Source organism: Thunnus albacares, chromosome 9 (assembly GCF_914725855.1).
Source record: "Thunnus albacares chromosome 9, fThuAlb1.1, whole genome shotgun sequence".
Lineage (NCBI taxonomy): Eukaryota > Metazoa > Chordata > Actinopteri > Scombriformes > Scombridae > Thunnus > Thunnus albacares.
The window spans coordinates 8,444,919-8,466,326 of record NC_058114.1 but is presented as its reverse complement, the minus strand read 5'-3'; the positions used below and the strand labels follow the sequence as shown (position 1 = coordinate 8,466,326).

General features: G+C 39.4%; 1 protein-coding gene across 4 annotated transcripts in view; it reads left to right on the top strand.

Annotated features, from left to right (window-relative positions):
* The window catches only part of lrrc7 (leucine rich repeat containing 7), a 76,103-nt gene continuing 54,695 nt past the window's right edge, over nt 1-21,408 (top strand). For all 4 annotated transcript variants that reach the window (XM_044362328.1, XM_044362326.1, XM_044362329.1 and 1 more), the window contains exon 1: nt 1-603. In XM_044362328.1, coding sequence (XP_044218263.1) covers nt 579-603 — 25 coding nt within the window. In that variant the 5' untranslated portion in view covers nt 1-578. The remainder of the gene's footprint in view (nt 604-21,408) is intronic.

Sequence of the window (21,408 nt, the reverse complement as noted above, 5' to 3'; positions counted from 1 at the left end):
CTCCCTCTCTCTCTCTCTTTCTGTCTCTCTCTCTCTACGGGGGATAGATGGGAGGAGACGCTCCTGCTGAATGGAGCGGGGTTTACGGTAACGGAGACGGAGAAGAAGAAGAAGAAGAAGAAGAAGAGGAAGAAGAAGGGCACCGCTCCTCTCTACGATTCCTCTCACGGATCCGTTTGTGTGTTTTTCCTAACCGCACACTGACCTTTTGCATCCCCGGTGTGTCCGCATCTTGTGTGCTTTTTATTATATGGAGGCGGAGCGAGGCATCTTGTAACGATACTACATTATACATACCGGGGACTGAAAGCTGTGTGTGTTTGTGTGTTTAACCGACTTGGATTTAAATGATCCTGAAATGAATCAAACCACCCGGACTGATGTGCTCACCTCCTCCGTTTTCTGGCCCCGGGGGTGTTAAAGATGCGGCTGGTAGCGCGGGTGAAGGTACCTGTCCTGGTTTCACACCGGTTCGGTTCGTCCCGGTAGACTGATCCTGTCCGGTGCTGCGGTGTCCACAGGGGCCACCAGAGTGATTTTTATTTTTTAAACCGGATCCGCCACCAGCAGCCTGACAGATGGATAACTACTCTACTTTACAACGTAAGGCGACACGGACAGACACATACCTGCTGCAGTATTAGTCAGTGTTGATGATGGGCATCCCTTAATGCAAAATCACATTAATATCGACTTATAGGCTACCTTAAAGGACTCAGTGGGACCTTATTGCACAAAATACTATTTTTTAATATACAGCTAATGTTAAAATCATTAAATAAATGTCTTATACATTTACAGTCATTCATGCACCATATGCTTCTAAATGTTATTATAGGGTTAATGCTGGCCATACATGATTTCTATATGTTATGAACATCAATTTGTTATTTAGGCTGGCATCATGCGACACATTGAATGACATTATTTGCTACTAAGGAACAAGATCTTGCATGCCTGCTGTATAGAATAATGTATTTTTCCCCCCCTATCATTTGTATCTATCAAAATGTTCAGCTGACTTCATAGACCCTCATCCACGGGCCTCTCAAGCTCTGTGATGAGCTAATGAAACAGCCATGACTGCAGGAAGAGAGGGAGGGGAGGGGAAGGGGGGGGGGGGGGTAGAGTGTGTGTGTGTGTGTTTTGGGGGGGTGATATATGATGCAGTGTCATATACCCTCCTGTCTTGGCATGTAACCCCCAGCCTTTCTGCCATGATAGCTTTATGCTTTCATATAACACATTATCACACACACACACACACACACACACACACACACACACACCTGTTAAATCCACCATGCAGCCTGAGGTATTGCAGCTTATTAGCCTATCTTTCCCATTATTTTGCCGTATCAGTCTGTCACGCTTGTTATGAGCGGGCTTGTTAACCATTCGGCTGAATGGTTTATTGCAGCTGTTACACACCTGTGCAAGGTTAAAGCATTTTTTCCCCCCCCGCATCATAATTTGTCTCGTTATGTACTGTAATTTGTCGCCCAGTCTTCTTCTTAAGCTACACTGAATAGCCCCTATATATATGTCTTTCTGACTTGCAGGGCAGTAAAGCAACATGCAAAAAAAAAGAAGGCTCCTTCTAATCAAAGGGAATATTTAATTACAATCTTCAATGCAACATATTTCAAAGCTTCTCTGTCTGTGTTGCCTCTTAGATGGGTTCTATTAATACATTTTCTTTTGAGCAGGGCTTTGCAGTCCCTGCTAATAGCCTTATTTTGTATCATTTTGCAAACAGGCCATTATGTGAGTTTAGTATGATCTCTTTCTTTGGCCACATGTACTTCAAATGTATTTCTCCAGTAGAGTGATTAGCCTCATTCCCAGTATAAATGAGGTCCTATCGTTTTCTTTGTGCATATAATGTATGTCTTTCTGCTGGTTTATAGACGTAGAAAACTCTGTAGTTACTTTGTGGAAACTCTAGAGTGATTGCTGAGCCTGCCAACATTAAAATAAGGGTTAAATTACCTGGTAGAAATGTGATCCAGTGGTTCCAGATACATGATGGTCTCTTTAGGAAGCTGCTTGACTGCTTATTAGTGGCTTTTTTATTCATTAATGGCTTATTTCTCAGTTGTTTTTTATTGTATGTATGACGCCTTATATTTTGTCTTTGGTTGTTCCCTTGGTATGAGAAAATGTGACAAAGAGTCTACAGTCATGCTGACATCACTGTGATGCTGTTACAGCCCTAACATCAGCACGCTAACATGCTCACAATAGAAATTTTTGGATGTTGATGTTAAGCAGGTGTAATGTTGATGATGAGAATGTCATTAATTTCGCAGATATTTGGTTTCAAACTAAAGTGTTGGACAAATTATAGCTTTGACCTGATGATGGCCCGAGATTAGAAGTCGGGGGATCACCAAAGCGATAAATATTTCATCCTGTGGGGGACGTGACTGTCTGAGGCAAATTTCAGGGCAATCCATCCAATAGTTGTTGAGACATTTCACTCAAAATTAAAAATGTCAACTTCATGGTGGCGCCAAAGTCAGTAGGATTCATCCTCTTAGGACCATGAATGTTGGTACACACTAAAAATCACTGGGTTAAAATTTGGGTCAATATAGCACCATCACAACTTTGGGTTAACTTTACATTGTCTTGCCTCACTTGTAATTCACTTTGGATAAAAGTGTAGGCCAAATGACTAAATGTAAAAATGTACCCAGTAGCAATTAGTTTAGCAAGCTTTAGCTAAAAACTGTCACAAATGTATTGTTTCTTGCACAAAACAATGTGCATCTGACATTCACACGTATGTTTGAAAAGAGTAGAGTAGATTATAACAAGCTATAGTTTGGATAACCCAACTTTAAAATAATTTTAAAAAAACCCCCACTAAAACTGGGTCAAAACAACCTCATTGTCTTGGGTGGTTTTCTGGTGAACATTAACCCAGTATTCACCCAAACTGGGTAAAATTTTCATCCAGTGATTTTTTGTGTGCATAAAGATGAGAATGCCATTAATTTTGCAGGTATTTGGTTTCTGACTAAGGTATTATACAAATTAGATTAGAAGTCAAGGGATCACCAAAGTGATAACAATTCATCCTGAGGAGGGCATGTCTGTCTGAGCCAAAGTTCATGGTAATACATCCAACAGTTGAGACATTTCACTCAAGACCAAAAATGTTAACCTCATGGTGGCACTGCAGGTAAAGTCAGAAGTCAGTAGGATTCATCCTCTTGGGAAAATGCGTGTCTGTACATGACATTACCAGCCATAAAGCCTTGCTGCTAGCATGGCTAAAAAGGCATAAAGAGATAGAGTGAGAGGAGCAGTATCCACATTTGAGCCAGTATTGATGGTGAAAGTAGTAATTATGTTGATATTTACTAAATTTACACAGCTGCCTTAAACCATATACACACACACCCTTTAATCATCTGTTTTCCATTTTACCAACATACTGTACCCACTTTAGAATAACTATAAATGAACCACAAGTCCTTTATGTCAGTCTAAATTAAGTACTTCCAGTGTGGAGTGTAATGTAAGAGGATTCAGTTCCGAGACACGATAAATGCATTAACATTTTCTCCTCTGAGAGCAAACTTGCATGCAGCTTGCAGAGGAAGGCTGGCTCAGGCTCTCTGTAGTTCCACTAGAGCTCTGACAGCACACTGCTGCTGTTCCTGCTGCTGCTGCTGCTGCTGCTGCTGATGCTGCTGGTTGCCTAGTGACTGTATCCATGGAACCGGCTCCCATCGTCATGGTGATGGGCCAAGGGAAAGAGACCCAGCAGTGAGGGAAGGGGGACAGAGAGATACCAGTACATCTGCAGTGTGTATAATGATCATGAAGATGAACTGTGATGTTATCAAGGATGTCGTTGATTATGGTGGAGGAGATATGTGATATGTTGACGTTGTCAGTTATGGTGATGCTGAAGAAGTTGGGGAATATGTGATGGAGAGTCTTGAATCTTTATATAGCCACTTTACAGACAGAAAACACATTCACATTTTTTCAAATGCTACTTTTGGGCAGAGATTCGTTGCTTCAAACAAGGCGATAGCTCAGCTGGAAAGTTGTGTATTTAGCTTACAAAAAGATGACTGTCTGGCACATACTGAGCTGACTGAGAGAGACAGTGGAGACATGAATTATGCTGCAAGATAGAACTGCAACAATTACCTGATTAATTGATTAGTCAATCAACAGAAATCGCTTTATCATTTATATGATTTCTTAACCAAAATTTCCAAACCTTCTGTGGATCCAACTTCTCCAAATTGAGGATTTTCTGCTTCTGCTTCTGTTATATATTATTATAAATGGAATATCTGTGGGTTTTGGACTGTTAGTCGTACAAAACAAGACATTTGAAAATTATTCAGGTTCTATACTTTGTGTAGAGAAAGCTATTAATTGGTTAATCAAGATAAATGACAATGAAAATAACTGTTCATTGCAGCCTTTTTGCAGGACTGGTTTGAGATTTGGTTTCTGTGGAAATTTTGTTTGTCATAAATCCTTCAAGAGTTCAAGCTGAGGGGGTGAATGTTTGCTAGATAGTATGACTTGAAGCAGAAACCGCGCACTTGTTAATGTCATCCAATTTTGCTGCATTTTCCTAAAACCAACAAATCCATATGTTATGGAACGTTTGCAGGATTTTAGAGAAGAAGAGAGAGGAGAGGAGGGAGGGAGGAAGGGAGGAGGAACAGACAGAAACATTATCCTCTTTGTCACGGCACGTACTGTACTGTAGGTTCACACAGGCTGCATGAAACTGTTCCAAACTGGTCTCACAGAGGATAAATTTATCTCATCCGTTTTGTTCATTTAACTGGTTTAATGTGATTTTTTCTTTCTTTTTTTTTTTTGACTGTGAATACAGATTCATATGGGAGCTTCCGATCTATCCCTCCTGTCTCAGTGACAGTGTGGTTGCATCATGCACATTGTTCTCTCGAGGGTGACATAGTTCATTGGCCTGAATTATAATTTCTAGATCTTGTTTCTTTATGGTGTAATAGGGAAGTGGATCTTGGTGTGGAGTATTTAACTATACATCTAATGCTTACAGTGTCACTTTTGCTTTTGAGAGTCACTCCATAGCACATTATGCATTTCTGCAAGTTACATGAGTCAGAGTTTGCTTGCATGGAGCAGTGATAGTTCTTATTTGTGTGTCAGTGTAGAAACAGTCGTCCAGGCAAAAAACCCAATAGGTGACATTAAAAACTTAGCACTAATTATTTATTACTTGCTTCAAAAAGACCTCTGCTATCAGCGCTGAAACGATTAGTCGATTAATTAAAAGTCGAAATTGTGAATTATTTCCAAAAATTATCAATTGAAAGTTATTTATCTTGCAAAAAATGTAAAAACATTCTCTGGTTTCAGCCCCTCGAATGTGAGGATTTGCTGCTTTTCTGTGATTTATCATTCCAAATTAAATATATTGGAGTTTTGGACAGTTGGTCAGATGAACAAGATGTGCTTGGCGCTATTTTTAACTATCTTCTTATATTTTATAGTATTAATGATTAACTGAAAAAAATAACAGATTAATATATAATGGAGATGATCATTAGTTGCAGCCTTTATTATCTCTTATATAAGTTACCCAAACAGTTTCAATATTAACGCTGATTTATTCTAAGTTGCATCATTCCGCATCATTTCTGCAGCATTTTTAAGAAACTTGAGCCAATCAGCGGTGGCTCATCATCTTATAACTCCTCCAACATACTTTCTTTATTTTTAGCGGTGGCCAACTTTATGCCCTAAAGTGCAAAATGCCCGTTGTAACAGTGTCATGTGATTCCTCAGGCCTCACTTCAAGATCCAGTGTCCACAGCTGTGGCTCACCAGGCAGCATTTTTTTTTTGTGATACATTTTGCTGCTGGTACAGTATTTCTCTATCCCAACAAAAAGTCTGTCCTCATCTGCTGTGACAGCTACAAGAACACTGAAGAAGATGACCTGACAAGAGTCACTGACAAGGCAGGAAGTCAAGCTGGAATATTGTTGTTGAGTGTGTCCTGAAATCCAGCTGCTTTTCGAGTGGGTGGAAAAGAGGACAGTAGCGGGGCAGCAGGGCCACATATGTGCCTCGCTGCTGCCGGTTAGAAGGTCAAAGGAATGGCTGTTTGGATGAGCATCATCAGGTTTCGGTGTCTTTTTGTTCTAATCATGTGCAAAGTAACAGTTTGGCAAAAACCATAGGTAACCATGCAGTTGTTAAACAACCTGGCAGGACTGTAGCAAGGTGTTTCACACTGTACAGTAGGCTCAGTGTGTGTGTGTGTGTGTGTGTGTGTGTGTGTGTGTGTGTGTGGATAGCTGAGTCTTTCACACTTGTCTAATGTGTCATACGGTGTGACCCAGTGTTTCTGCTGAATCCTGTGTGTGCAGTTTTATTTGCCTCCATGTTTCCTGCTTGCTCAGTTGCAACCTGATGGAATTTGGCCTTGTACAAGGTTTTTCAACATCTTATGACCCTGTTTTTTAATTTTTCCAGATTCCCATGACCCCAAAAAGTTAGAGAGATGACAAGTCATTGAGTGAATCTAAGTAGGCCATTTTTATGTGCTCTGTTATCAGTATGGATATAGATGTGGATGGAGCTCCAACTAGAGATTATAAATGATCACATTTTTAAATACAATAAATGTGTTCTTTCACATCAATCTTAGATTATCTTCTGTAACCCAGTCTGGACATCAAGCAACCTCACCTGAACCCCCAAACCCACAGAAACTCTTGACTTAGTAGCTCAGTTGCGTTTTGTTCTTATGTGCTTCACTGGATGGTTTACAGTGTGTATGACAGAGGTTGATTCAACTGAGGTCATCTATATTAATACATAAACGACCCATGCATTCTGCAGGACAACTCATACTTTCTGTATCTTATACAAACCTCCTGAATGAAGATGCACTTGGATTCACAGAACATTTGAACTACCTTTATCGGTAAAATAGTGATAACATTGATAGTAGATACAGGACTTTGAGTTAAATACCAACATACATGATATCTAGCTGAAACATGAGCACTGTCTCCAGCTATTACAAGCTGTGTCTTCCAACACAGTAGATAAATAAATAAGCCAATGAAATAACTCATTTCAAAGCTAGCTCCTAAATAAGCTGGAAATTAGCATTTCTAACAAAGGTGAGTAATCCGCATTCTTAAACTGTATTACACAGGAGTTTAGAAATAAAAGTCTCTTTTTGTTGCAGTGATCAAGTGTGGCTCATACCGCAGACAGATAGCTGACTGTAATACTTGAAAAGTCAGATCCCAGTATACTGCTGTTCACTTTCAGATTTCATTTCTTTTTCCCGGGAATTTAAAGTTTGAGAAAAAACTTAAAATAATGATGACTTTAATTTTGAGTGTTTTCTTTGTTTGAAGTAGATTCAGTCAATTAATTGATCAACAGAAAATTAACTGGCAGCTGTTTTGATAATCAAATAATTGTAATTTTTAAAGTAAATTTGCCAAAACATTTGCTGCTTTTTGCTTCTCAAATGTGATGATTTATTTGTTTTCTTTGTTACACATGATAGTAGGATGAATAACTTTTTTTGGACTGACAAAAAAAGACATTGAAAGGCATCACGTTCGACCCTGGGAAATTATAACAGACATTTGCACTGTTTTATCACATTTTATAGATAAAGTGATTAATCAATAATCATTAGTTACAGCCCTAGTTTGAAAGAAGAAGTCAGTAGACAAATCATCACAGTGAAGGAGATGAAATAAATATTAACACTTTTTTTGTTTTATTGAAGAAGTTACAGTGGAGGACTTGAACATTAGGTATGAGAGAATATGGTGTAACTTTATTAGCAGTTTGTTGGATTAAAAACATCTTCGCTAACAAGATGTTCACCGCAGATGCTTTAATATAGTAATAATGGCCTTCCTCAACCACGTGCCGAGTCAAAACCAATCCAGTAATTCTTAGAGAGGGGCTGTAATGTGTGACAGTCTCCCAGGAGATAGGAGGAGGAGACGGGTCTGTCTGCATCCTGTACTGGTTTGTGTTGCCGTGGGCAACCCAGGCTTCTCTTAATGGGACAAAAGCCCGCTCGTCCCCTGGTCTGAGCTCTTCATGAGACGACCCCTTCATGAGAGGACGCTGAGATGTTTGAATGTGAGTCCTAAGGCCTCTGTTAGACTCTTTAAAATCCTCTCATCCGTTTTAGACTCACAGCATTTAACATGGAAGTAATTGAAAGCTTTTGAGTCTATTAATAATGGCCATTTTACTGTAGCAAAAATAACCACAACCTCCATTAATGGAAGAGCACTGGTCAGATGGGATAAAAGCAGAACACTTGTCTGTAGAGGAAGACACTGGGGACACAATGGGGAAACATATAACTGCAATCAACTGGTAATTAGAATAAGAAGCGTTCTCAGTTTTTGGTCATTTTTGTGAATTTGGTTTGTAGACAACACTTGTACAAAGCAGAGCAGCAAAGTGAACAGAGAGACAAAGAGGAAGTGGAGAGCAGGGGGGTAATCTCTCTAAAAGTCGACAGCATCTGCCTCCTGTCCCGCTCTGTCTGTCTCAGCTCAGCTGTCATTGGCTATCAGTCAGGAAGAGACTGAGAGATGGCTTGTGTCAGTGTACGCTGGCGTTTGCTGCTCTTTGGCATTTCACCATCACAATAAGACAGCAGGTTCTCTTTAACTGCCGTCTCTCTGTGTTTATAAGTGTAAGTTAAAGTCTCGAAGGTCCTGAAAATATATTTTCTCCATCAGCTTCTTACTCTGAGCCATGCGGTCTCGCATGAACTCACAATTCTCTTCAAGTTCAAACAGTTTTGCTTGTTTTATATGTACGACTTCTGCATTTGTGTTTATCTATTTTTATGCACCAGACATAATTTAGCAAGATTTAAATTTGATGGCAGGTGTGGGTGTGTTTGCATTTACTGCTGGTGAGATGCTATTGTTAAAACACACCCACACATCCTGATAAAGCAGATTTAGACAACTATTTGAGCTGTAAAGTCTTTAATAAACTCTTACTTCTTAATAAATTAGACTTAAAGCTATAATATGTAATTATTCCGCACTAAAATGTCTAAAAACAACTAGATCTATGTTATATGTTTTGTTGAGTTGTGTACTTACATTATCTCAAATGTTTCCAACAATTTTCAAACCCAGAGAAATCTGTAATTTTAATCAAGGTGACGGACTGTTTCATTTGGTTGCCTGTCAATGGCGTCATAACCCTCTACCAATGAGTATTCACACACAAGATGCATGCCTCGGCGTTGTGTTTGTCCGCTACAATTGCGTCCACCAAAGAGTAGCTTACACACATACAAGATAATACATCAGCGTTGTGGTTGTTCCACAGAAATTGTTATATATTGACTTTTATTCAGTTTGAAGTCGCATTTTCATGATAAAGTTTGGTCGTTTTTAACTATATCTTTTAGCCGGATGAAGGATTTTAGTCGTCGGACGTCTGGATCTTAAGTTATAAGAGAAATAAACTGGGCAAATGTTAGCAGCAGCTCGGCTAGCAGCCAGTGAAACAGCTTTATTCAGTGTTTTTACCTGTAATCACCGGGTCCGTTTGTTTTGGAGAGGAGGAGACCTCTGCGGGTAATTCGGCTCCCGGTAAAAACATCCTGAGCACGATGAACACTGGAGTAATCCTACCCCGGAGAAGTTGTTGGTTGTTTAACAATGAAGATAATAACTCCCATGATCCCTTTCTACTTCACACCGTCATCACACTCCGTCTTTTGTTATTGTTTTTATTGAGAGACCCCTAGCAGTTGAAATTACATATTGTGCATTTAAATCTGCAATAACTGATGTTTTGGCTACTTGGGTGCAGCAGAAACAAGTTGTGAACACAACACTGACACATCATCACCTTTTAAGCTGATATGGTGAACAGTTGCTTATTTTCACATCCAGCAGTTACGAAAGCAACATTATCAATCATTTGGAGTCGAGTTTCTGGCCTCCTGGTGAATAGAAGTTCAATATTCACTATATTTTCTCTGGTCTCTACCAACTCCTGGGGGAAATATCTGTTTCTTTACCTGCTAAATGCTCCACTATGTTCACCAGCTACTCACTAACTGTGTCTGTTTGTTGTCTGGTGCTGAGCAAGTAGTGTACAGTGAGTTTTTAGAGCTATTTTTCTGAAAACAGCCGAAAACGACGCTATGAGAGTGAACCAAAATAGTAAAGTTGCAGCCGGGCAGCAAAGAAATGCTAAATTGGTTATAAAGCTCCATAAAGTCAAGGGGAGCTGCAGAGTCAGGTGATAATTCTCTGTAGTTTCATCACTATGAGCAACACCTCTAACATTATATGTTGTCTTTTGATACATTGCTGTTATAAAAATATTGATTATCTCTGCCATACAGACTTTAACTTTGATTTTTGCGTATATTTAGTCATAAATATTTACTGTCATATAGACATACTCAAGATTTGAGAAATGTTAAACAGGCTTTAACATTTTACCAACAGTAACTGTTATTTGTGTGGAGATTATAGCAATAAGTAGCAAGTAGTCAATGGATTTTGGCTCAGAGGACGCCATGTAAACCCCCCCTCATCCTTCCTCCCAGATGAGTTTGCATCTTCTTTTTGTGTTATTTTGCTATTTTTGTTAAACTTAACTCTGAAGTTGTGGAGTTGGTTGTCTGGAGTCATCTAAATCCTCTCCAAACCTTCCCGCCACAATGATCCACACTGACACTGACACTGTCCTGTGAAAACTGTTTATCTCTTAAATGTAAATTTTTCATGAGGTATGAAAAACATTCCTTGTTTCAGCTTCATGACAATGCATTTCTCAGCTAACCGATGGGTCTCTGTACATGGTATTCTATACATGATTCAGGGTTTTCTTTGGGCAGAGATGACTTGTTTTACAACTTAATTAATGTAAGTTTAATATAGCCTCAGTATGCAAAAATATAAAAATGGATATGAGTTCATATTTGGCACCAGCAGATACTAAAAATTAAAGGGGGACACCCGTACTGTTGACTGAGCCATTTGACTTCCTAATGAGAAATGCATATAACAGCCACAAACAGGCTGTTTTCAAAGGGACTCCGACCTCTTGGGCTGAGTCTGGTAGGCCCCTTCTGTAATCCATCCATGGATTTTGGTTAGCTGGCAGTGGTAGCCACTTCTCAGTATCTGACTTGGACCAGAGCTGCTCCCACCAGGATCAGGAGAGGAAATGGAGACTTGGCATGAAGACACTTGCTTTTTAGCCTCAGAGGAAGGAAATGATTATATCCAGCCTGTAATGAATGACTTTGACAGCAAAGAAAGTCAAAAGGAAGATAAAACTCTACATTTAAGATCTGCTGTGGTCAGTTTTTGTAGGTGACTCCTGACTCCTGTCATTTAAAACCACTTACTTTTCCCAATAAAAAAAGAACAGGCAAACAGTAGTAATAGACCTTCTTCACGGCAGACAAAGCTTACAAGCACGTCTTAATGGAGCAGAGCCATTATTAATGTTATCACTTCCACCTGTGCTTATCTTGCTATGACAAGTCAAAGTGTCAGCTATAAACAGGTCTACTGGTTGTGTGTTAATGTCAAAATGGTTCAGATTTCTATATAAGAGAAAAGGAGATGATGCTTTACAATTACACATGACATTATAATGATTTTTTTGGCAGCAAAGCTTCACTACTCACTGCTCCTTTGGCTTTTTTTCATCAGCACAGAATATCAGCGAAATGCCCCGTAGATGTTTTTACAAGCATGCAAGCATGTCAAACATTCATCGCTACAATATTACAGAAAGCATACTATGTGAAAGCAATCATACAAACAAATGAGCAAAAAAATAACTCTCAGTAAACAGTATTTGAATGATGCTTTATGTCCATTCATGAGTTTATCTCTTGGGCGAGATGCGGTACAATAATTTTGTTTGACAGTGTTTTTTCTTTACATTTGACCAAAAGTCCCCAGGCTCACTATAGGCAGCGACGTGTGGAGAATGTTAATAGACCACTCCACCACACGTGACTGAGGGGCGACCTCAGAGTGTGCATGTGTGTGCATGTACACTCTGCGCAGTATATACTGTGTCACTGTAGAGTGTATGTGCCCATCCATGCGTGTGCTGGATGTGTGGAGCTGCATGTGACTATATGTGTGTGAGTGTGTGTGTGTGTGTGTGTGTGTGTGTGTGTGTGTGTGAGAGAGAGAGAGAGAGAGAGAGAGAGAGGAAAGATCGCTGACTATGAGTTTTCCTCAACACTTCAGCTCTGAAAATCTTTTCCTTCCTTCGATCACTTAAAGGGGACATGCTTTTTGTGATTTTCTGCCATTTATATACTCTTATTATGTCGGATGTCTGTGTTAAACTAAATTTTAGGTGAACGTACTGTATGTAAAAATTGCCTTCAAGTCAAAAGCCGGGTCTTCAGAGTTCAGAGGTGTGCTCTGTTTGGAGAGTTACCTCTATTTCCCATCAAACTCACGTGTTTGTTTCTAAGGTTATTGCCAGCTAAGGTTGTTCCATCAGTTGTTCACGTTGTTGTCCGCTCGCATATTTTTGGATTTGGGCTCGAACATGTACGGATGTATTTGAGAAGTTTCCGTTTCAAGTAAAGCACCAGAAAAAGAAGTGAAATCTAACTACTGTTATTTGTTTATGTAGCCTCCAGAGCTGGTTGAAGTCTTCTGGGACTTAAAATGGACTATTTCAGACAGAAGCTGAACTGAGGGGCTGCAAAAAGAGCCAGCATAAGATAAATAAGGATTTTAAACTGTAAATCATTTAAAGATATTCCAGTAGAGCCCCAGAATAAAAATATAAATCTGGAAATATGCATCATACGTCCTCTTTAACTCATCTCTGTGTGTGTGTGTCTAAAGCTTTGGTGCTTCATGCATCACTGACTTCCTCTTTCTCCCACTATTTCTTGCCCTTTGCGTTTCTCTTCCCGACTATCTCTCTCTGTGTAGCGTGCGGTATATCAGTATATGTAGGCCAGCTCCCACAGGTCTTATGAGCTCTGTAGGTGTCCATAGGACTGCCTGTATGGCAGCTGTAGCATGGCAGCTTGGTCTGCTGGCTTAAACATACAGCCAACAGAATTTATTAGCAATTCAGTTGTGCCTGTTGACATGTGCACCTACAGTAGATGCTGAGATCTGGTGCATTTGAACAGTATATATCCTTTATATCTTGCAAGCCCTCGGATTCATTTTTTGACCCATTGGAATGGTCCAGACCCCCAGGTTGGGAACCAGTGGCAGCATTAATGTGGATAAAAAAGTTGATTTTAAACAATTAAAGAGAGAAAGACAGAGAGGTAGGGAGGTGGGAGAGTGACAAATAGCAAGTACAGACAGTGTGCAGACCAACAGCACATTTGTGGGAATGACGTATTGTTCCTTTTTGTGTACAAGAACATTTGCAACTTAAGTGTGAAAATCCAGAGTTAATGTTGCTGCAGTAACAAAAACGTGAACTTCATTCCTTGTTAGTTTAAATGTGAGACAGTGCTCTACAAGAACATTACATGATATGTACAAGCTCAGTCTCTCTGAATCGTGATGGTAAAGTTTGACGGTGCCCGGGTATGTGGGAGTGAAGTGTCTCACCCTTGACTGGCTGGCCTGAATTTGCCTTGTGTGATGCCCACGTCACCGTGGCGATGGCATCATGTTAAAACATTATCCAGAGCGGCTTTGTGTCGTGACAAGTGGGCTTCATACCAATGTATTCTCACAGAGCTGCCTCCTCGCTGTGACTGTACTCCTCCCGTCTCTTTCTGCGTCCAGACGTGGAAGGTGTCGGAGTCTGTGGTTACTCTGCTCTGCAACGAGCTGTATCTGCTCAGCTAGTACTTATAATAACTGATGACAGTGGGATGTCGGTTTAGTGGTTATCAAGGTGATTTAAGTAGAGATGATGATGATGATGTGTAACAAGATGCATCACCTCTCTAACTTTCCAGCTTTCGTCAGAATCAGACAGGCCACTTTTAATCCTTTAATCTCAGTCAGACTTTCACTTTGTTTAAGAAAAGGGAAAGAAAAGACAGAAAGATCAAGCTAACATGTGTCTTTCACTAGAGAGTGTGAAAAACAGATGGGGTCCAAAGGGCAACGCTCACTAAAACATCTGCACCCATTGTTTTCTATGTAAGCCCACAACGTCATCATACGTCATCACTTTTTGGGATATGCATCTGTCCAATTCTTCAGTGCCATCTGCATCGTGGCTCGTGAAGGTAGAAGGAGCTGGCAGCATGTAGATAAAAAAAAAGCCCCTGGATAGCTAGCTGTAGCTGAGAGAGCCACACACTAGCTTATTCTACAACACTTTACATCGACCAAACAGTGCTAAGTCTTCACAACACTACATTCACTAGTCGTAAATTAACAATGGAATAAAGTCATCATAAGCTCCACCAACTTGTTAGTAAGGGTTCACTCTGAACCACTTCATCACATTGAAACAGAGGGTACAACCCAGCCTTACAACAGAACCACAATACCATCTCTCTATGTTCACATTACATGCTGAAGTGGCCCAAATCTGATTTTTTTGCCTCCAAATGTGAGATCTGATTTTTTCACAGAAGTGTGAACAAACCATCTGATCTGATTTTTTCATATCAAATCTGGGCCACTTGAATATATGGTTCTAGATCTGATTTATATTCATCAGTCAGTGTTGGCGCCTCACAGGCTTTTTTGCCTCTCATTGGTGTGTTTTTTTCAGGTATATTCACTGGAAAATGTCCAAAACTTGGCTTGTCACAACCACTCAACCCTAGGCTTACACATACATGCCACCACACATACTGCACACCTACACTCAGAAACACCAAGTTTACATTCAGTCTACAGAATTACAAAACATCATTCAGTGGGTGTAAAAATCATTTCCATTCCCAGTCCATTTTCCTCACCTGAGGGATTGGTTCAACAGTGTTGCATAAAGCTTGTCAAAATGGTGCTCTTAGCCAGGGCTTTTTAATTAGTGTTTTATGGTAATTTGGGGCAATTGAGTCCCTGGTTACCATAGCAACTGCTCACTGTGCAATTTCCATGGACTGTTAAGGAGAGCTTTAGGGATAAAACTTACTAAAGGGTGTTTATGCAAATGCGGGGCTGTCATGCAGTGCGAGGAAAACATTCAAAACCCTGCAAGCGTGTGGAGTCCACTGTGAAAGAGAATGTGCTGATGCTCAGAGGTCACAGGTTAGATTCCCACAACAGACGGTGTGCACAAGTGTTGAAGTGACTGTGAGCAAGACACTGAACCAGACCCGGTTAAATCCTAAAACATTAAGGCATAGATAAAAGAAGTTTTAAAGCCTATTTTCAGTGAAAGACATTTAGAAAGAGGCAGGGAAGGAGGAAGAAGAAGACGAAGACGAGGGGAGGAGAGGATTTAGGAGTGACAGAGGCAGCAGCAGGTGATAGATGGAGTGAACGCATGAATAGAGATCCAGACAGTCATGCACAGCTATCAGCTGGCAGTAGAAAAAAGAGATTGACTCCCAGCCAGAGAGAGAAGGGGGGGAGAGAGAAAGAGAGTGGGATGACAGAAAGATAGAGAGGTTGTTCCAGATAGCAGCAGGTCTCACAGTGTGTACAGAGAGTGCTTCAGGTGAAGGTGAACTGTTCTCTTGCAATCAGGACTCTGTGTGCTCTGTGTTTAGCACGTTGTAGGGAAAGAAAACTGGTCATGTGGGGATTCAATAACCGCAAGTTAAACATTTTAAGACTGGGTTTTAGAGCGAAGGTTAAAATAATGACAAGGTTAAGTTCTGGATAAGGTTTGGGGTTACGCATGTAGGAGTAATCAAACTTCTTACTTGTTACATTGCAAAGATAATTTCTAGATTTTTTTTGCCTTGTGACCTCTTAAACCTGCATTAGCTGATTTTTTGGGCACTTGGGAGCAGTGGAAACAAGTTGTGCACAAAACACTGACATATCTTCACCTTTTAAGTTGATATATTGAACTTGTTAGCAAACAGTTGCGTATTTACACATCCAGTAGTTGCGAAGCAACGGTATCATTCATTTGGAGTCATGTTTCTGTTCAGCTGGCGGATGAAAGTCTAATATTCGTTCTTCTTTAGCTCTGTTTTTGGTCTTTACCAACTCCTTAAGGAAATATCTGGCTCTTAAGCTTCTAAATGCCACTGTGTCCTCACCAGCTAGTCGCTGACTGTCTGTTTGCTGTTTGGTGCTGAGCAGGTAGTGGGTTTTTAGAGCTTCTTGTCTGAAAACAGCTGCCTGCTGTGTCCGAAAATGACACTATGAGAGTGCTGAGAGTGAACCAAAACAGTAAAGTTGCATCGGGACAGCTAAACAATGAGCTGAAATTCTCTATAAAAAAGCTCCGTAAAGCCGAGGGGAGCTGCAGAGTCGCTGATAATTCTTTGTAGATTCATCACTACGAGCGACACCTCTGACATTACACACACTGTCATTTGATATATTATTAAAAATATTGATTATAACTGCTTTAAAGAGAAGCAATGTCTGTGATGATTAGTTGCAAGCAGTTCAACCCTGTAGGCTGGAAACCACTGTATAACTTCTGATAGAAGACATTTCTTTTATATGAACTGTATAATTCCTAAGCATTAAAACATACTTTTGCTTAGTTCAATACATTCAGGAGTTTTATCACTACAAACTACCAACATCTTTATATGGTACATATACAACCAGTACCTTATAATGGCTAAAGTTACCAAACTTTAGATAAATATTGCTGCATTGTTAAGTTGTTAATTGACTTTATAACTCTTATTGTAGCATTTGTCATTGTCTTGTAAATGTCACATTTGGCTTCTGTTCAGAAAACATAAAGTAGTCGCACTTTTAGGCACCAGAACTGTCGACTTTGGATTCCCAATTTCCACACTGGTTCATTCCTGCCAGATTCCGACACTTTCTAACTGTGATTTGGATCAGACTATACAACACATGACTTACTGGTAGGCTACATCATGTGTTGTTCCTCAAGGACAAAAGGTTCACATTTAGGCAGCAAAATGTTGAATCAAATTAACCTAAAACTCATAATAAAGTGTCATCCTGTTCTTAGCATCATCTATGAATAGTTCAAAACTTCTAGGTCAACAGTTTGAAACTGCAAGACATGATCCTGTAATAGTGGACATCCGTGTGTGTGTGTGTGTGTGTGTGTGTGTGTGTGTGTATGTGTGTTTGTGTTCATTCCACTCTTCTCTTTCTGGCTCTGAGCGTTGGACGAGCTGCTGGGACACCAGCATGGCAAGGTGACCTAAGTAAATAAGTAAATAAATTAAAACACACACACACACACACACACACACACACAAACTTGTTTCCTTCACTTAAGGGGACTTTGCATTGACTTACATTCATTTTCTGGACACTTATCTAACCTCTACCACAGCTACTACGTGCCTTACAGCAGAGTACTACACAAACCTGATGCTTCAGCTCGACCCTGATCAAGCTCGATCAGCAGAACCGGACTTTTGAATGTTTTTTCTTACATATATTTACTACTAATATTCTCCATGAACAAACATGCATAACAAGCTAAATTACCCAACCATAGCTAGCAGGCTATTTTTGTCGTTTTATTATTAAATTAACTTAATTGTTTAATAGCAATAGTTGTATTTTTAGGCATGAATCCTACAGCGTAATGAGCCCAAACTGGCCTAAATTTCTCAAGCCATTGGTTTCCATTGGTTACCTTTAATTCATGGTGTTCATCAGTTCTAGTGAGATCTCCGTCAGCAAAGTAGATCTTGTTTAGAGATGTCTGATCTTCAGTTTTGCAAAATTGCATATGGAAAGTTATCATTTTCTTTCTCTACGGAATAGGGATGACTCATACCAGAGAACACAGTCTGTGGATATTTTATTGTTCTCAAACACAAGCTGATAAGTTAATCTTTCAAATAAAAAAACAACATCCTGGAATAAAAAAAAAAAGGGATTTAGAGTGGGATGTTCCCGTAGAGAGGAAACAAAAAGTACTGTGCTTGATTTAAGAGCTTGATTTAAGATGGCTTCCCTTGCTGACTCTTGGTAGGGGGTGGGATGGAGGAAGAGAGAGAAAAAGTTAAACACAGAGACAGACTGAGGAAGAGCTTTGAGAGGGAGAGAGAGAGAGAGAGAGAGAGAGAGAGAAGACAGAAAGAGGAGATGTGCTGGGGCGTCTCAGGCAGAACTGGGCCACTGAGCACAACCCTGGAAGAACAGAAGAGAAAAAAATAAAAAGACTGGCCTGGAAACAGGAGAGAGAGAGAGAGGAGGGAGGGAGGGAGGAGGGAGGGGGGGGGGGGAGAGAAAGTGAGACATGACAGAAGGAGAGGAGGGAGGCTCATGTAAAGTCATTTCACTGTGAAGAATTGAACAGTTGGACAAGCGAAGCCTTCACATGAGAAACCAAATAATTCGATCTGGAAAATGTTTGTGAACTTTCTATTGATAATCATTCCACGTTAACACATAATACTACCCATGCTTCAAACCTTTTATTATAGATTATTACAGATTTTGATTCTGCTTTTCATAGTTCTACCCTATGAATGATGATAACATTGTAATTTATGGTAATTCCTGGAAAAGCAGCGACATCACTGAGAGGAAGTCAAATGGGGCTGAAAACATCACACAAGTTTTAAACACTCAGGTTACAGCTCAACTTATGTAGTGAGAACAAGCAATCGGTAAAATTATTGCTCTAACTGTCCGACTTTCTGCTTTATCCAGTTTTACTCTGCAGTGAACGATTAATACCAGTATTTTTGGTGTGCTCACTTTCACTTGTAGTTCCAAATAAAGTGGCTTTAATAATCTAGGTTAAGTGCTGCCTTGTTTACAACCAGTCTGATTGTCTGACTGGTTCCGTTTTATTGCCCAGTCTGAGTCGATAGGCGATAAAAGCTGCGGCCAAAGCAATGAAAATACAACCCAAGTTGTAACAGGCTGTAATTTTGATTTAATCATTGAAATTAAAAACTGACTCACTGTATATATTTTTTCATCTGAAGTGTCCGGTGAGTAGCTTCACAAACACATTATTATCCATAATACAGAAATGATCTGCAACCAATGATTATTTTCATTCTCAAATTCTTTGATATATCAATTTATTGTTTAGTGCAGTGGTTCCCGATCTCTCTTTGCATGTGACCCTTTAAAAACAAAGCAATTTACATGAACATTTTGTCATGTGAGAGTCATTTTTATCCAATACGACTTACAAGTGACTCCAAAAGGGCCGAGGTACAAATTCTGAAGTAGCTGACGAGGTACAAGTGCATTGAGAAATAACACTAGATAGAAGTTTTTTGGTGTTTTTTTTATATATAATCATTAAAGTAAGAACCAACTGGAAATAGACAAGTTCATAAGAAATATCATAAACAACAAGAAAGAAGTTGATTGTTGAGCAGTTCAACCACAGAGTGATTTTTTTTTTCTTTTTCTTTGAAATATTAAAATAGTCCCGAGGAAGTAAAAGTCCCGAAGAATGTAAATTATCCAGTAATTAAAGAGAGAGAGAAAAAAAAGCAAAGATTAGAAGAAAAGCTGAAAAAAAATAAGCATACTGTAACTTTCCTACTACTATTTCTGCTTCCCTATTAATCATTTCACAACCCCTCAGACTGATCTTCTGGGAATAACTGGTTTAGTTTATAAAATGTCAGAAAATACAGGAGAGAGGTAAAATGCATAACCATCCCAGTCAGGCTGGAACACTTTGTTGCATGTTATACGTTTCTCTCTCTTACGCTTGTCTATCCAATAAAGACAAACAGTGCAGAACCCAAATATATTTCATTTATAGTGATATATGACAGAAAAAACAGAAAATACCCACATGTGAGAAGCTGAAAACAACAAATATTTGCTTTATATAAGATTTAAACAATTAATTATCAAAAATTGTAATCTATTTCTAATCATCTATTCATTTCAGTGCTGCTCCTTATTAGAGGACGTACTGTATGAAGACACTGTATATTAGAATATCACTGCAGTAACCCAGATAAGTTCCTCTCTGACGGCACGACTCTCTGCTCTGTCTGGCTGCTTGTTTATCTCTCTTTATTGCGTACTATTTATACATCCCACTGTTGGTCTGTTTAACTTTCAGTCTGTCGTCTGTCAGTATTTGTCACCAAATGCTCCTAAACTTTTCCAGCACTTCTTTTTTTTAACCCTTTGGAAACGTCTTTTCTCCGTTCTGAGGCTGGACTCAGAGTTTAAGTAGCGCTAGTCTGACCTATTTGGTGCATTCGTACTGTATGTGTATTTGTTCATTCATGCATCTGAGCAGAATTGATTCCCAACATTTCGGATGCAGGTGAATAGTCAGCTGTTTCGTGTTTTGTTGTGTCGGTCTATTGTTATTTTTAGTGTCAGTGATGTGAGGGTCATTGAGTTTTACAGACGTGCCACCTGGAGCCACTGTGGAAGGCAGATTGACTGTGAGTGTGAAAATGCCCCGACTATGATACTACAACATTGGTGTTGTGATTTCTTTGTCCTCACCAGAAAAAAGGCACTGTTTTTTTTTTTTCAAACACTTAAACAACATGTTTACATTTTCCTGACAAGCAATATCTTGTGACTTTATGAATAATTACTCAGCAGCAAAAGGTGGAAGAAGCACGACATACTGCTGCAAAACCTCTTAGAGAAAAGGTTGGAGGTGGATGGTTGGGAATACAGAGTTTGTGTCCCATCTCCTACCAAAAGTTATTTAATGTGTTGACCATGGATGTGGTCTTTGCTTAAATAGGTTTACAATTTACAGTCAGGTGCTATTATCATTCCTGTAATCATTCCTCCTGTTCACGCTGGCCGTTAAAAGATCCCCGTCAAATGTAATATGAGGCTTCAGCAGTCTGAGTTGACTCTTCTGGAAGTGAAGACAGACTGCTCACCTGAGCTTGAGATTCATATTTTGTTAATCTTTAAGTTGATTATTTAAGTATCAATGTACAATTAATTCTAACATCCATGGACAATCATGGACCTTACTACCTTAGCAATATCCACCTGACTTGCACTAATGTACAGTGTACTTTACTTTAGCATATTAACATCATTAAACAGTGTATACTCAGCAAATAGTATATTAAAGTTATGGTTATATCTTTGAGTTCTATATTCGAGTTAGTCTAGTTATTGTATATAATTTAGCCTTTAATTGTAATTGTTTCTTTTACCTACCTCATTGGTTTTGTATTTTGATTTATGTCAAATAGCTGCTATAACATTTTATTATTAATAAAGTATTCTACCTATTCATCTATTTAGCTTAGTCATATCAAGTGGATATCTGCCACATTTACAATCGTTTTAGCATCAAATTCCCTCTTTGTGTTTCCCTGTTG